This window comes from Salvelinus fontinalis, chromosome 6 (assembly GCF_029448725.1).
Source record: "Salvelinus fontinalis isolate EN_2023a chromosome 6, ASM2944872v1, whole genome shotgun sequence".
In the NCBI taxonomy this organism is placed as follows: Eukaryota; Metazoa; Chordata; class Actinopteri; order Salmoniformes; family Salmonidae; genus Salvelinus; species Salvelinus fontinalis.
Window position 1 is genome coordinate 35,234,580 of NC_074670.1, and position 18,343 is coordinate 35,252,922.

Consider the following 18,343-nt stretch of genomic DNA (forward strand, 5'->3'; position numbering starts at 1 on the left):
TTCTACCTGGTTTAAGTCGTTTAAGTTCAGACTGGAGTTTTTTCCCATAAAAAAATACATTTTTTTTTCTTTCTCAGACACCCGTGACCCACTGACAATCGCTGCTTTAATCACTTTTATCACGCAAATTCTCTAAAGTATTTTAATGACTTCAACCACTTTCCTACTAGCACTGACTCTGATAATAACTATATTGTTCAGGGGCTACGATTGTGATATGTTGTGGTCTCATCCAGCTATGTTAAGATGAATGGACTAATGTACGTAAATGATTCATATGTCAAATGTAAATGTCTGTGTCCGAAGGAGCTTCCGCTTGAGACGGACAGTGATTCTGTATTCCTCTCTGTCCGTCTGTCCGTCTTTCTATCCACCCGTCCTCATCTTCCCTGTCTGTCTCTCTGTCCGTCCCCCAGGAGAACGGCCCTTCAAGTGTCAGCTGTGCGGCTTCGCCTCCACCACCCAGTCCCACTTGACCCGCCACAAGCGGGTGCACACAGGGGAGAAGCCCTACCGATGCCCCTGGTGCGACTACAGGTACCGGCTCATTGGGCTCGCCCCACGCATGGAAGGACAGATGGCAGGGGGTTGATGGGCAGGAGGACAGGGGGTTTAATCACACAAGCACGCCCACATACACACACACACACACACACACACACAGACACACACACAGACACACACACAGACACACACACAGGTCGGATCTCCCACAGGCTTCATCATCTCATCTCATCACTCTGCAATCATCAGCAGGCTACAGCAGCCAGCCACGGGCAGGTCTCTGTCATTAAAACGCCATCACAGACCATCAGTAATTACACAGGAAATTGTCGGTGAAATTGGAAAAACTTTTGGCCACGTTGCACTTCTCCATCTCGCTTCTCTTCCTCTTCTCCGTCCTCTTCCTCCCCCTCTCAGGTGTGGTGGAAGTGTGAAAGGAATGCTCCTGGCATTGGTTTTAGAGAAACCAAAATGACATGGACAGGCTGTTTGCTGCGGTTTGCTCTATAAGGATCTGTAAGGCTGTTTGCTGTGGTTTGCTCTATAAGGATCTGTAAGGCTGTTTGCTGTGGTTTGCTCTATAAGGATCTGTAAGGATGTTTGTTGTGGTTTGCTCCATAAGGATCTGTAAGGCTGTTTGCTGCGGTTTGCTCCATAAGGATCTGTAAGGCTGTTTGCTGTGGTTTGCTCTATAAGGATCTGTAAGGCTGTTTTTTGTGGTTTGCTCTATAAGGATCTGTAAGGCTGTTTGTTGTGGTTTGCTCCATAAGGATCTGTAAGGCTGTTTGCTGCGGTTTGCTCTATAAGGATCTGTAAGGCTGTTTGCTGTGGTTTGCTCTATAAGGATTTGTAAGGCTGTTTGCTGTGGTTTGCTCTATAAGGATCTGTAAGGCTGTTTGCTGTGGTTTGCTCTATAAGGATCTGTAAGGCTGTTTTTTGTGGTTTGCTCTATAAGGATCTGTAAGGCTGTTTGTTGTGGTTTGCTCCATAAGGATCTGTAAGGCTGTTTGCTGCGGTTTGCTCTATAAGGATCTGTAAGGCTGTTTGCTGTGGTTTGCTCTATAAGGATCTGTAAGGCTGTTTGTTGTGGTTTGCTCCATAAGGATCTGTAAGGCTGTTTGCTGTGGTTTGCTCCATAAGGATCTGTAAGGCTGTTTGCTGTGGTTTGCTCCATAAGGATCTGTAAGGCTGTTTGCTGTGGTTTGCTCTATAAGGATCTGTAAGGCTGTTTGTTGCGGTTTGCTCCTTAAGGATCTGTAAGGCTGTTTGTTGCGGTTTCTTCTATAAGGATCTGTAAGGCTGTTTGTTGCGGTTTGCTCTATAAGGATCTGTAAGGCTGTTTTCTGCGGTTTGCTCTATAAGGATCTGTAAGGCTGTTTGTTGCGATTTCCTCTATAAGGATCTGTAAGGCTGTTTGCTACGGTTTGCTCTATAAGGATCTGTAAGGCTGTTTGTTGCGGTTTGCTCCATAAGGATCTGTAAGGCTGTTTGCTGTGGTTTGCTCTATAAGGATCTGTAAGGCTGTTTGTTGCGGTTTCCTCTATAAGGATCTGTAAGGCTTTTTGTTGCGGTTTGATCTATACGGATCTGTAAGGCTGTTTGCTGTGGTTTTCTCTATAAGGATCTGTAAGGCTGTTTGTTGCGGTTTCCTCTATAAGGATCTGTAAGGCTGTTTGAATTGGAATGAACTCTTCAGATACTCGTCTGCAAAACAGAAGAAAAACTCAGATAAACCTGAGATGTTCCAATCTAGGTTCATATCTTTAAGAACATCAGAGGGAGAAATACCCCCCCCACTAAAAGCTCAATATTCGTAAACGTTATTGGGACCACAATACCAATTGCCATTCTTTGTTGTTTACCATAGCTTAGAAACACTTTGGCTATAAGTTTCTCTACCATGGTGAAGCTTGTCTTCTGCAGGAAGGCAATGGTTTAGCATGTGAGGTGTTGTATCATATTTCTCTTATTTATACGTATTTTGCACTCAATTCACATTCTATTTATCAAGGAAGAGTAGTATTTGACGTTTCAAAGCACTGTGGGGGGGCAACAGAGGGAACCGGACCAACTGTTCTTTCTAGCTGATACCAAATGATTGTTACAGATTGTGGCAAATGAAACAGCAAATTAGAAGACCAATTAACATTTTTGGTTTGGCCCCCGGGGGTACGGATGGCAGAGGGAGGAGGGGCTGGAGAGGGTAGCAGCTCGCAACCCCTGTTGGGTTCCTAATGTGTGTAGGAGGAATTGAACACGGGCACCAGACAGTCATGAGGGCCCTAACTCTGTGCTCCGCTCTTCCACCCTGAATACATTTGTAAACCTCCAATGGCTCAATGGCTCAATGACTTTAGACAAATAAGGATGTGCTAGTCAAGGCCCTGTCAACATTTGACCGGGAACAGGATGTCTCATGATATATAGAATTTGATATACCAGTACTTGTTTTGTTACTTCAAATGATATTATATTTATCATTATATTTGAATACATTTACTATAGTGAACAAAAATATAAACGCAACATGCAACAATTTAAATTTTTTTGTGACAGTGACAGTTCATATAAGGAAATCAGTCATTTGAAATAAATTCATTAGGCCCTAATCTATTGGTTTTACATGACTAGGCAGGGGCGCAGCGATGGGGGGGCATAGGCCCACCAACTGGGGAGCCAGGCCCAGCCAATCAGAATTAGTTTTTCCCAAAAAAGGTCTTTATTACAGACATAAATATTCCTCAGTTTCATCAGCTGTCCGGGTAGCTTGTCTCAGATAATACTGCAGGTGAAGAAGCCGGATGTGTAGATCTTGGGCTGGCGTGGTTACACGTGGTTTGCGGTTGTGAGGCCGGTTGGACGTACTGCCAATTTCTCTAAAACGAAGTAGAGAAATTAACATTCAATTATCTGGCAACAGCTCTGGTGGACATTCCTGCAGGCAGCATGCCAACTGCACACTCCCTTAAAACGTGAGACATCTGTGGCACTGTGTTGTGTGAGAAAACTGCACAGAGGGGCCTTTTATTGTCCCCAGCACAAGATGCACCTGTGTAATAATCATGCTGGTTAATCAGCTTCTTGATATGACACACCTGTCAGGGGAAAGGAGAAATGCTCCCTAACAGGGATGTAAAAAAATTTGTGCACAACATTTGAGAGAAATAAGCTTTTTGTGTGTATGGAACATTTCATGGATCTTTTATGTCAGCTCATGAAACATGGGACCAACACTTTACACGTTGTGTTTATATTTTGGTTCAGTGTATATTGTGTTTCTCATATTGGTATAAAATAGTATATGTGTCGCTGACATCTATGAAATCCTCAATGCAACTTCTTTACTTTATCTACAAATGAATGTACAATATAAATTTGAATTATTATTGACAGTTCAAACAATTATGGTTGGAAGATGCAGGTAATTACTGTCAGATATTATTAATAGTCATATTTCAAAGGGGAAACTGGCATATACGTTCTCAAAGGCTATTTTACAATGATATACCTGTTTTTGCAGTCCAAACCTCATGCCACACCACCCTATGACTATTGTTCTCAATGAAGAGACACTCATTACAGCTACTAAGGCATCATGGCTGCCATAATTGATATCCTCCCTTTAATACATTTCTAACAGCATCTTCTGTATTCTGAATCTGCCTGCCTGCGAAAATAGCTACTTTGAGCTAATTCGAGGTAGCGCTAACTTTGAGGACCGCCGCGCGGCTGGCGGTGGATGTCGCGGGGCCGGTGACCCTGTGAAGTGTCGGGAGAGGCGGAGAGCAAGGTGTCTCTTTGCCGTCGCAGATACCGAGCTCCATCCTTAAAACACAAAGACGCACATTTAAATCCACCGCTAACAAACAGCCTCAATTACTAGCCTCATTACCAATGCAGTCGTCGAACGAGGAAAATATGGAAATGTATTAGAAAAGAAGAAAAAAAGACGCAGGGAATCGCGACGATATCTAGACAGTGGGGTTGATTCCCATGTCGAGTCGCTGCTCACCGACGTGGAGAATGTTGAAACGCGGCTGTCGGACTAATTAATATTGGCTATCGTAGGAGGACTGTGTGGGCCTTTCTCTTAGCCTGACACCTGCTGACTCCTAAATGCACATTATGCTGTTTTAATATGACAATTACGCCATTACCATATCTGAGAGATAGAAGCGCTCCCGCGGGATCCCACCCCCACTATGTTCTTTAGAACCCTTTCATATCGGACTCTGAATGGATCTATTTATTCCACTGGCCTGGAATAAGAAATCAGTTAATTTGTCTTGAATATAAATTATTTACAATTTTTATTTTTTATGATTTATGATTATTCTTATTATTTTTCTGACCGTGACAGAAGACTTCTCTATCTGAAAGAAAGTTTTGAAATAACTTTTAAGTGGTCGAGGGAAAATTCTAAATTGAATTTGTCGGATAGTTACTTGTTGGATAGTATTTATTGCTACTGTTTGTGTGCTTTACTCATTTTCGGCCGGCTATACACCATGATTTGTTAAGTTATTGAAAATGTTATTTACTTTATTTGTGATATTGATATGATTAGGCTTAGGCCTTCTTATTATGAGCAAATACCAGTTGCGGAGGTCTTGGTCTGTAAAAATGAGGAGGCCCATCTTGTATGGGTTTTAGCATTAGGGGAGGGAAGTGACACCCTTGTGTGCAATCCTTATCCACTTACCCAGGGTCTTAATGGAGCTGTTACTGTACCGAGTACAGATAGACATGTCTACAGCTAAAGACATGGTAAAAAGAACTGTCCCATTCCTGGACCTCTAAGGAGAACACCTCCCATTTTACCCTACCCAACGCAAATAGCTTCATGAAGGGCCATTTTCACCATTCACCAGCAGGTGTTTTGATGTATTTGTGTGTAAAACACAAAAAGGGACGGGTCCTCTGCATAGTTTTGAGGACATATTAAGTCCTGTAAAGGAAATGGAGCCGGGGCAGGACTACTAAGGCCCTTGATGGAGAGAGGTGTCTCGGGGGGGGGTGGGGGGGGGGGGTGGAAAACAAATTTCTATCGTTGCCTGGCGTGAGCTATGGTACCGTGAAGCTTTATTGTCCCAGCCGAGGTGATAAGGGAGAGTAATTGCATATTATACTGTCCGAGAATGTCAGCCCGAGACCAAGCACGAGTGCCTCATCCATCACGCATGATGCTGTGTGTGCGCGTGCGTATGAAAGTGCCGCAGCTCCTGCACGTGCTTGCATGATGTGGTGGGCGTTGTATCTATTGGTGGGGGTTATGTATGTCGGTGTGTGTGTGTGTGTGTGTGAGTGCTGTATGTGAGCATGTATTTGAAAATGTGTCTGTGTGTGTGTGTGTGTGTCCTCAGCCCCAGTCCAGGCCTGTGTACATAGTGTCCTAGGGCAGGTTTAGATAGGGCCTGAGACCAGGTTACGCATCCTGCATGTCTACACCACGTCAATACTACTCACCTACAACTCTACACTGGTCCTGTATGGCTCAGCTGGTGCTAGTAACACCAAGTCATAAGTTAAATTCCCACATAGATCGTACACATAGTTAAAAATGTAGGTATTTACTGCACTGTAAGTCACTTTGAATAATATTCTAAGTGGTATAAAATACCAGTACACTACTACACCACTTTACCTTGCTACACTACTATACCACTTTACCTCGCTACACTACTATACCACTTTACCTCACTACACTACTACACCACTTTACCTCGCTACACTACTACACCACGTTACTTTGCTACACTACTACACCACTTTACCTTGCTACACTACTATACCACTTTACCTCGCTACACTACTACACCACTTTACCTCGCTACACTACTACACAGCTTTACCTCACTACACTACTACACAGCTTTACCTCACTACACTACTACACCACTTTACCTCGCTACACTACTACACCACTTTACTTTGCTACACTACTCTACCACTTTACCTCGCTACGCTACTATACCACTTTACCTCGCTACGCTACTATACCACTTTACCTCGCTACACTACTATACCACTTTACCTCACTACACTACTACACCACTTTACCTCACTACACTACTATACCACTTTACCTCACTACACTACTACACCACTTTACCTCGCTACACTACTACACCACTTTACCTCACTACACTACTACACCACTTTACCTCGCTACACTACTACACAGCTTTACCTCACTACACTACTACACAGCTTTACCTCACTACACTACTACACCACTTTACCTCGCTACACTACTACACAGCTTTACCTCACTACACTACTACACCACTTTACTTTGCTACACTACTATACCACTTTACCTCGCTACACTACTACACCACTTTACTTTGCTACACTACTATACCACTTTACCTCGCTACACTACTACACCACTTTACCTCACTACACTACTACATCACTTTACTTTGCTACACTACTATACCACTTTACCTCGCTACACTACTACACCACTTTACCTCGCTACACTACTACACAGCTTTACCTCACTACACTACTACACCACTTTACTTTGCTACACTACTATACCACTTTACCTCGCTACGCTACTATACCACTTTACCTCGCTACACTACTATACAGCTTTACCTCGCTACACTACTACACCACTTTACCTCGCTACACTACTACACCACTTTACCTCGCTACACTACTACACAGCTTTACCTCACTACACTACTACACCACTTTACTTTGCTACACTACTATACCACTTTACCTCGCTACACTACTACACCACTTTACCTCACTACACTACTACACCACTTTACTTTGCTACACTACTACACCACTTTACCTCGCTACACTACTACACCGCTTTACCTCACTACACTACTACACCACTTTACTTTGCTACACTACTATACCACTTTACCTCACTACACTACTACACCACTTTACCTCGCTACTACACTACTACACCACTTTACCTCGCTACACTACTACACAGCTTTACCTCACTACACTACTACACCACTTTACTTTGCTACACTACTATACCACTTTACCTTGCTACACTACTACACCACTCTACCTCACTACACTACTACACCACGTTACTTTGCTACACTACTACACCACTTTACTTTGCTACACTACTATACCACTTTACCTCGCTACACTACTACACCACTTTACCTCGCTACGCTACTATACCACTTTACCTCGCTACACTACTACACCACTTTACTTTGCTACACTACTCTACCACTTTACTTCACTACTACACCACTTTACCTCACTACACTACTACACCACTTTACTTTGCTACACTACTATACCACTTTACTTCACTACTACACCACTTTACCTCACTACACTACTACACCACTTTACTTTGCTACACTACTATACCACTTTACCTCACTACACTACTACACCACTTTACTTTGCTACACTACTACACCTACTGTAGCACAGCCACAGGAGACACATGGGTATCATCCACAGGCATTGGCTTTGAGAGGGGTAGTATTTTATTTTACTTGAGCGCCATTTTTAAAAACCTCAGCCCCCAGAATCACGTCTAGTAGCAGGCCAGTGGATACGAGATTTGGTTCAGGATTCCCGAGATTACAAACACGGTAGACCTCTTCAAAATATGTTATAAAAATGTTGTCTTTAAACTTTCACCCTGTTGCAGGAGTGTCATACCCCTATAGTGAACTGTCTGTAACATGCAAGAGGAAACCAAGGGCTGTGTGGAAACAAGTGTGCATCTACAGCTTGTAAATGTATCTCACAAATTGTAGAACTGTCTATCATTGTTTACCACTTTGCTTTCCCCACCCCCGTTTTTGATTGTGTGTGTGTGTTGCATAGTAACAGGAGGCTTTAAGAGTCTCTCCAAATATGTATACTCCTTAAGCATGCTCCCTCAGCCCCGCCACTAAATTGTTTGAGTTCAATCCACTTGATTCATTTTGTTAGTGTCATTAGAACAAAACCAAACTGTCAGTACAGTAAACCCTCCAAGGGGAGCGTCCTCTATTGTTTGGGGATTTTCTCTTTCCTGTCTTTTTTTTACTCTTCGTTTGATCTTTTTATCTTCTAATTGAAGGAACTATTCCTCCTTTAATCACTATCTGTTCATCTCCCAACAGATCCAACTGTGCGGAGAACATCCGAAAGCACATCCTGCACACGGGGAAGCACGAGGGAGTGAAGATGTACAACTGCCCCAAGTGTGACTACGGCACCAACGGCCCCATGGACTTCAGGAACCATCTGAAGGAGCATCACCCCGACATCGAGAACCCTGACCTGGCCTACCTGCATGCAGGTAGGATTACACCTATCTACACACACGAGTGAACTCGCATACACACGCAAGCGAGTGAACATACAAACAAACACACACACACACACACACTGATCTTCACTCTGACACTCTCCTCTGGGTAACAGCTCCCCTGACACCTCTCTCTCTTGCTCTCTCTCTCTCTCTCTCTCTCTCTCTCTCTCTCTCTCTCTCTCTCTCTCTCTCTCTCTCTCTCTCTCTCTCTCTCTCTCTCTCTCTCTCTCTCTCTCTCTCTCTCGCTCTCTCTCTCTCGCTCTCTCAGGGGAGTGGTATCGTGTTTGTGTGTAGATGGTAGAGTGTGTGTTTTGTGCGTGTAGACGGTAGGTATAGAAAGCTGCTGTATTTGGTGATGCCTGTAAGCCACTGACAGGCAGTGCTGGATGTAAGGATACAGTGCCCTGCCAATCACTCCTCCTTCCCTCCACCTCCTCCTTCTCCTCCTGTTCCTCCTCCCCCGCCTGTGCCTCCCGTTCCTCTTCCTCATCCTCCTCCACACTTCCTCCCCCCTCCTCCTGCTCCTTCCCTCCACCTCCTCCTTCTCTTCTTCCCCCTCCTCCTTCACCTTCTCCTCTACCCCTTCCCCCTCATCCTCTTCCTCCTTTTTCTCATCCTCCTCCTTCCCTCCTTCCCTCCTCTAACCCCTTCTTCCCCCCTCCTCCCCCTCCTCCTCCAGAGCAAACCTCATCCTCCTCTATTGGATCTGTCCTTTGTGTTGAGTGTTCTCCCGGTGTCCTTGAAGGCCCCAAATCCAATCTAGAGAGTGAATGTCCTTCTCTGGAAACCGAAAGGACGCCTTTTATCCCGTTATCCCTATGACCTGGTGCCCTCTGGATAGTAAAGCATGTGGTAGCTAGCCACTCCAGTCCAGGGCTGCGTCCCAAATGGTGCCCTGTTCCCTATTTCCTGCACTCCTTTTGACCGGGGTCCATAGGGCTCTGGTCAAAAGCAGTGCCCGGGACACAGACCAGGACAGACGTTGGCCAGGAGAGGATACCATTACTGGGGTGGGGAGACATGACCATAGAGCATGGAGAAGGAAACACTGTTGCTTTAGTGCTTTAGTTTCTATGGAGACAGGATGGGTCTGTGTTTTGTCTCTGTGTGCTGAATCTGCTGACTGTTCACCGGCCTCTCTTTGCCTTCCACAGAGTTACGGTTGGCAAAATACCTGCTTCTTATTCCCTTACACTCTGGCTCACCACCCTAGACACCCTTACCCCCCCCCCCCCCCAACACACTACCCCACGCCCACATACCCCCTCCCCCTCACACCTACAGAAGGTTGAAAGAAGGTGTGTTTGTGTTTTAAAGTGCTCTTGTGGGGCTCTCTGAAAAAGGGAAGCAGTGTTTTATCCGAGTCGACAGAACGAGACCAAAAGAAAGGAGAGCGGGGGGAAAAAAGATTAAGAAGGTAGATGTTGAATTAACCTGCTTGTGATTGCTCTCTGTCAGGATGGGGCTGGGGCTGGCAGGGAGAGGCAAATCGTCTGTGATGGCCCTTCCTGACGTTTTCTCTTTGAAAGACACAGATCAAACACAGACTCTCTCTCTCTTTCCTCTCCTCTCTTTCTCCTCCGAGGCCCAGTCACGGGCCCCTCACAGCCGCAATTGATTGACACTCGGACGTCTGCGGCGCTCCTCTCGCTGTCGTCTCTGCCTCTTTTTTTTCATTTTTTTTCACCCTTTCTTTATTCAACGCCGCCGCACTTCGAATTAAAGCCCTTCTCAAGGATGAAAAGAGAGGTCCTCTGCAAACGGAGGAGGGAGAGAGGGAGGAAGAGAGGAGGGAATTATAGCCAGCCAGAGATGATGGAGGGAAATGATGATTAGAAAAAATATGAAAGAAACCAGGAGAATATGGTTGGGGGGAGGGTGGGGGTGGGGGGTGTTGCTGATCGGGCAAATTTTTTAAATAAAATGGTAATGACAATTGTTCTTCCTCGTGAGATGGACACAGAGATAGGGCGCAGGGAAGTGGCGGTGCTTCTGAGATGTGCACTGCGATATCACAAGGCTTGCGGTGGTGGTAGAGCTACAGGTGCAGTACCATACCTTCTAGTTAAACAGAGCGTCTGCAGAATTGTTCTTGTTAAAGTGGTTAGGCTAGCTTCCTCTGGGGCCTTGTTTCACCACAGAAGGTCTAGTACAGAGTCATTGCTGACTGGGCTGGCTAAATGTTCCTCCAAAATGGTGCCCTACTCCCTATACAGTGCACTTCTTTTCACCAGAGCCTCGCGGCTCTGGTTTAAGGTAGTGCACTAAATAGAGAATAGGTTGCCATTTCAGATGCACCCTCGGTTAGAGGGCACTCGGGGTATATAAACAGCGACCCGTCCCATCCCATATACCTAGCAGTGGCGTGACATAATGCCCTTTCATACCCACACAGGTCATAAGTCATCATTAGCATTGTTAGAGCGTCTTCATCCCACTGTTTAATTGTAAAATATCTCCCCAATTTTGGTCTTAGGTTATAATTGCGCATCTTAAGGGCATAGTAATCAAATGGCTCATAATGATGTGTCTGGATGTGCTACTTAGTGGCCGGCTCCAGCACGTCTTCAAGGCATTGTTCCTAGTTAGTGCAGTTTCTGTTTGCCCTAATAATACAAGATCGATGACTGCGGTGGAGGGTTGCAAAAGGGCCACTTTTTAAATGATGATCTTAATACCGTATCTGAACCACCAGGCAAATTCATTTGTATGCATATTTGCTATTATGCGGTATTGCAAACCAATATGTTTTTCAATGGCTTTTACTTTAGTTGTGCTTTTCTTGCTTCCTTCTGCCTCCCCCATCTCTCTCTCTCTCTCTCTCTCTCTCTCTCTCTCTCTCTCTCTCTCTCTCTCTCTCTCTCTCTCTCTCTCTCTCTCTCTCTCTCTCTCTCTCTCTCTGTCTCTGTCTCTGTCTCTGTCTCTGTCTCTGTCTCTGTCTCTGTCTCTGTCTCTCTCTCTCTCTCTCTCTCTCTCTCTCTCTCTCTCTCTCTCTATTTATTTTTCTCCATTGCTCTCTTTGTTTCTCTCTTTCTGTTTCTCTCTCGCTCTCTCTCTCTCTATTTATTTTTCTCTCTCTGTTTATTGTTCTCCATTGCTCTCTTTGTTTCTCTCTTTCTGTTTCTCTCTCTCTCGCTCTCTCTCTCTCTCGCTCTCGCTCTCGCTCTCTCTCTGTCCCTTCAGCATCTAATGAAATATCCCACCTCTGTTGTGTGACAGCGGCTTCTGTGTTTGTGTAGGTTATGTGTTTATTCCAGGAATAAAACGTGTCCGCTCAGTTTCGCGTGAAACTGTGTCAACTTGAAGCGTACCCAATAAACCCGACATCTGTGTCTAATAACTGCGTGTTATGTGTGATACTTTCTTGCGTGAAACAAGTCTTGGAAGCGTCGTTTTCAACAAATAACATCAGTAGGACACGACAAATTTAGGGGGAAAAAACTATGTTATTGTTGTACTTACTGCATAGATAGTCAACATCTATCCGTCTATGACAGCTCTATCAAATTTGCTTCAAAGTGGATGTAACTGCAGAGTCAGGGACATGTTCCGAAACATATTTCAATTCATGGGTTACCTGCCGCTCCCGTTAGAGTGTTGGGCCAGTAACTGAAAGGTTGCTGGATCGAATCCCCGAGCTGACTAGGTAAAAATCTGTCGGTCTGCCCCTGAACGAGGCAGTTCCCCGGTAGACCGCCATTGTAAGAATTTGTTCTTAACTGACTTGCCTATTTAAATAAAGGTTAAATAAAAAATCAAATAAAGAACTATAATAATTGTTACAGGATCAGATGATTGCTAATGAATTTGGGGCTTGGTGTCACCCAGAGAGAGAGTTTGTGACATTAACAATGGACTTGTCGCATCGAGTTATTTGGAAAAATCCACTTTTTTAAGGCTCCGAACTGTATGTCTTGGTCTTTCAATGAATCTTTGTCTCTGTTTGTCCCTTAGTTCAACTGTTTCCCGTCTGCCTTTCTGTCGGTGGTCGTTCGCACAAACACACCTGCATTTACAATACAAAGACAATATTAGGAACACGTTAATGCAATGTGTTGTCGGAACAGATGGAAGCATCCCCAATAACCTCCGAAGACAGTGTGTCTTTTTGTCTTCCTCTCCCTTCCCGTCACGTTCACACAAACACACAATGAGTACAGCACACCTGCATGCATGGGCTTGAAGCTGATTGCAGTGCCGGGTGTTAATTGGAGAATTCCCCCGTGGTGAACACCTTTTTTGGTTCCCTGCTGGCTTTCTTTGGGCCTGTTTTTTTCCCCCCCTGGAAATACATCACCGTTTTTTTGCACCCCGAGACATGAGCTCTGGAAAGAGAGTCTCCCTTCCGACAGGGTACAGTAGCAACTAGTCAACTATCAGGGGACTCGCTTGTTTGTCTATGCCTCTCCCTTCTCTGCCTCTCTCTCTCTATTGCTTTCTCTCTCCCGCTCTCTCTCTCCCCCCCTCTCTCAGTCCCTCTCTGGGGGGCTTGTTTGTGTATTTGGATGTTGACTCCCCCCCCCATCCCTACGCTCCACACGTTACAGTAGGCCTGGTTGAGATATCACGGCAGAGACAGAGAGAGTGCCGCTCAGTGTCAGTGTGCCCAAGGGGACGGCTAGGGAGGGAGCGAAAAGCCAAACGGTTTGGGAAGCGAGACGGCGCATGCCGTGGCGTGCGGCCCAGTAAATGGATGCGGGCACCGGGGTCGCTCGGGCTCGGCTAGGCAACGCCGCCGTTTCCTGCATAATGACCTGCTCCGACGAGCATGAAAGCTCCCCCAGACGGACGCATTTATCACACATCAGCCGCAACAAACAGGCCTTTGTTTGTTCCACTTCGCTCCACTCTGAGAGTCACTCTCTTGTGGTATTTAGTGGCCATTCAGGGGACAGACTGACACCCAGTCTATGGGTCTATGTATGTATATAAGAGAAACTGTGGGACTAGTGGCTCTTGGTTGGTTCTTTCTGTGTTTTTCAGTGACTTCTTCTGAAATGACCCCCTTTTTTAGTATGCAATGCACTACTTTTGACCAGAGCCCTATTTGCACTATATGGAATAGAGTCAGTGGCTCCTGGTTCCTTGTTTTTATCAATGGCTACTTCTGAAATTCCACCCTATTCCTTATATAGTGCACTATTACAAAAGCCTCCCCCCGACCTTGGCTCTGAGTGGTGATTGGATGATGAAAAGGTCACAGTGTGTACTCTAGGGGTCAGAGGATGAGGTCAGAGAAGTGTGTGTCTGCCTTTCTCTGGTGTGTGTCTGGGGATGAAGGGGCCTTGTCTGAAAACACGTACCCACACACACAGACGCACACATTCAAACACACGCAGACACCCTCCTCTGTGTGGTGTGAGTGACAGCTACAGGGGGGTTTCCCGAGAGGCGCTGCTCTCCCGGCACGGGACGTTGGATATGGGAACAGCCGGCTCCTATAAGACCTCATCCATTATTCAATCTCCCCTCGCTACAGACACTGCTATAGACAGTAGAAAGAGCTACCTTTACCACTAGGCCTCTGTCTGCCTGACTACCAACAGTGATGGACAGAAAAAGATGAGAGAAAGAGAGGGTGGGGGTAATGAGAGAGAGGGGGGCTTAGAGCGAGCGAGAGGGAGGGGGTTTGCGATTGTCTCGCACCGGTCTATCGCGCACCGGTTCCCCTTTTGACTCGGTCAACACAAGCCTTATAACACCACTGTGTTGCTCTCTGTCTGGGGGACTGATTGGAGTGAAACACACTTCCTCTATCCCTCCCCTGACCATTAACCCCTGTCAGTACTGGAACCCTTGACTTTCAACTCGAGACAAACTACATGGGATGTCAGGTAGCCTAGCGGTTATATCGTTGGCCAGTAACCGGAAGGTCACTGGTTCGAATTCCCGAGGCAACAAGCGGAAAAATCTGTCTGTGCCCTTGAGCAAGGCACATAACTGTAATTTGCCCCAGGAGTGGCGTACTACTAGGACTGACCCTGTAAAACAACACATTTCACTATCCGTTATAAGGCTTGTGTTTCACTGCACCTATCACTGCACCACGCTCAGAAGACAACCATTCTTGAACGTTGCAGATAGAAATGTGATGAATAGAGCTTACACAATCCTCCTATTCTACCGGTTAGTGCTATACGGCATCCTTGGGACGTCCCTACCTTAACTCTAACCTTAACCCTAACCTTAACTCTAACCTTAACCCTTACTTTAAGTGTTTCTAAAATTCCCTATGGGAAAAATTAATGGTGGAATAATGATTGGAATGTCTTGGTTGTATGGGTATTTTGACACCTTCACTGTAGGAATTGGGACGTCCCAAGGATACTGTTTAGACTTTTCCCCCTATTCTATATCTGTTCTACACATCTGTCTGTTTTGTCAGAATGTTGAAGATAGAAAGAGCTGACATGATTCTCTATTTTACCTGACAGACAATCATATCTGTTCTACACAGTACATTTCGTTGAACGTTCTCGCAACGTTACATCCTCCGAGGCCCCAGGAGCGAGGCCCCAGGAGCGGCGATGGTAATAACAACATGGTTGCTTATTGGCTTCCTATTGTATCCAGGAAGGTCTGGGTCTTAGTGTTGCATTCCTAATTTACCAACAGGCTAAACTTCCCACCCAACAGACCAATTACACGTTTTTTAACCCGAGTCCCATGTTTCCTGTTGCGATGCCCCTGTTAGGAGCTTTCACTGCATTATTTCTGTTCTCCCAACATAATTGAATCCCCTGGCTGCTCATCACTGGGCTAATTTGACCCAATGTGCAGCGCTTGGTAATCAGAGTGCTGCCTATTAGGCTATCAGACCCCAATTAACTGTCCTCTTATTTCCACATAACGAGCGCCTCTGTTATTGTATTTTCCTTTTTAGTGCTCTGGCTTTGTTTGGGTAATTTTGTAATAGAAGTGGTACTGAAGTAGATATTAATGTCTTATTAGAGTGGAGTCGCCGTTAAGGTTAGGGGTGTTTAGTCAGGGAGGGAGATGGAGGGAGGGAGAGAGAGAGTGAGAGAGAGACTTTAAAACTCTATAAATGTACACTCGGAACCAAAAAAGCACAGTACAACAGCAAGCAGCTGACACTAATTGAGGAGTCCATAAACACAAACAACTTCTGGCAAAATTGGAAAAAACTAAAAAAAATCTAAACAAGAGGAATTAGCGATACAAAATGGTGTCATATGGACAACCCATTTTAAAACACTCTACAACACCGTTCAAATTGACACAAACGCAGAACAACGGCAAATTCATGAGAAGTTGAATGGACTAGAAAAAGCTATAAAGGACAATCAAAATCCATTGGACTCCCCAATTACTGACCAGGAGCTCTATAAGAAACTTCAGGCTCTCAAATTTTAAAAAGCATGCGGACCTGATGGTATCCTAAATGAGATGCTCGAACTTACTAGTGCAAAATTTCAATTGGCTATATTAAAACTGTTTAATTTGATCCTGAGTGTAGGTTATTTCCCTGACATCTGGAATCAAGGACTCATAACCCCAATCTTTAAAAACGGAGACCAATTTAACCCTAACAATTACAGAGGCATTTGTGTGAACAGTAACCTGGGGAAGGTTTTCTGTCGTATTATAGATGTAAGAGTTCTAAACTTCCTTAATAAGCACAATGTCTTGAGTAAAAGCCTAATTGGATTTATACCAAAACATCGCACAACTGATCATATTTACACCCTACACACCCTGATAGATAAACATGTCCACCAAAATAATACCAAAATTTACGCTTGCTTTATCGACTTCCAAAAAGCATTTGTGTCACGCCCTGACCATAGAGAGCTGTTTATTCTCTATGTTGGTTAGGTCGGGTGTGATTAAGGGTGTGTTATCTAGGGGAATTATATGTCTATGTTGGCCTGGTATGGTTCCCAATCAGAGGCAGCTGTTTATTGTTGTCTCTGATTGGGGATCATACTTAGGCAGCCTTTTCCCACCTTTAGTTTGTGGGATCTAGTTTTTGTGTAGCTGCCTGTGAGCAGCCCAGAACGTCACGTTTTCGTTTGTGCTTGTTTGTTTTGTTTGGTGAGTTTCGATTTATTAAAATATGTGGAACTCTACGCCCCGCTGCGCCTTGGTCCATTCATTTTGACGAGAGTGACAATTTGATTCTATTTGGCATACAGGACTGTTCTACAAAGTTATTGAAAGTGGTATAGGGGGTAAAACATATGACATAATTAAATCAATGTATACTGGCAATACGTGCAGCATTAAAATTTGCAAGAAAATAACAGAATTCTTTAACCAGGGGCGGGGCCTTCGTCAGAGTTGCAATCTGAGCCCTGCACTCTTCAATATTTACATCAACGAATTGGCCACTATTCTAGAAAAGTCCTCAGCCCCTGGTGTTAGTCTCCACAATTCAGAAGTTAAATGCCTACTCTTCGCAGATTACCTATGCCTGCTGTCACCCACAGCACATGGCCTACAGCAGAGCCTGGACCTGCTAGAGCAGTACTGCCAGACCTGGGCCCTGGCAGTAAACCCCAAAAATACTAAAATAATGATTTTCCAGAGAAGATCCAGATCTCGGGGAATTAGACCAAAGTTCTCAATTGGTACAAAATATATAGAGTACTGCAAACACTACACTTACTTAGGTTTAAAAATAAGCTCAACTGGACACCTTAATGAGGCAGTGAATGAACTGAGAGAGAAAGCACGCAGGGCATTCTACGCCATTAAAAAGCTAATTCAAATTGAAATACCTATTAAAATTTGGCTAAAACAAATTGAATATGTGTTTGAACCAATTGCACTTTATGGCAGCGAGGTGTGGAGTCCACTTGCAAAACAAGATTTCATCAAATGGGACAAACACCCCATTGAAACCCTGCATGCAGCGTTCTGTAATATTATCCTACATGTCTAGAGGAAAACTACAATGTCACGCCCTGACCTTAGAGATCCTTTTTATGTCTCTATTTTGGTTTGGTCAGGGCGTGAGTTGGGGTGGCCATTCTATGTTCTGTGTTCTATGTTTTGTATTTCTTTGAGAACCACACCCGACCAACCAACAATCAGAGGCAGCTGTCTATCATTGTAACCATACTTAGGTAGATCTTGCCCACATGGGTTTTGTGGGTAGTTGTTTTCTGTCTCTGTGTCTGCACCAGACAGAACTGTTTCGTGTTGGTCTATTTGTGTTATTTTGTCTTAGTGTTCTGAGTTAAAATAAATATTAACATGGACACATACCACGCTGCGTTTTGGTCCACTCATTCTTCCCAGGACGATCGTTACATACAAACAATGCATGCAGGGCAGAATTAGGCCAATATCCACTAATAATAAAAACTCAAAAAAGAGCAATTAAGTTTTGGAAACATCTAAAATACAGTGACCCCCTCTCATATCATTACCACGCCCTGCAATGCCAAGAGCTGAACAAAGAAAAGAGTCCCCTCATCCAGCTGGTCCTGAGTTCACAAACCTGTTCTACTAACACACTGAAGCCTCAGAATAGAACATCCAATCAATCACAATAAACCAAAT

The 18,343-nt window shown here is 44.7% G+C and overlaps 1 protein-coding gene across 1 annotated transcript in view; it reads left to right on the plus strand.

Moving 5' to 3' along the window:
- LOC129857760 (zinc finger protein 407-like) overlaps window positions 1-18,343 on the plus strand; it is a gene marked incomplete at its 5' end in the record, with an annotated part of 121,263 nt that overhangs the window by 53,292 nt on the left and 49,628 nt on the right. Inside the window, 2 exon segments of the mRNA XM_055926302.1 lie at window positions 417-537; window positions 8,625-8,803. Coding sequence (XP_055782277.1) covers window positions 417-537; window positions 8,625-8,803 — 300 coding nt within the window.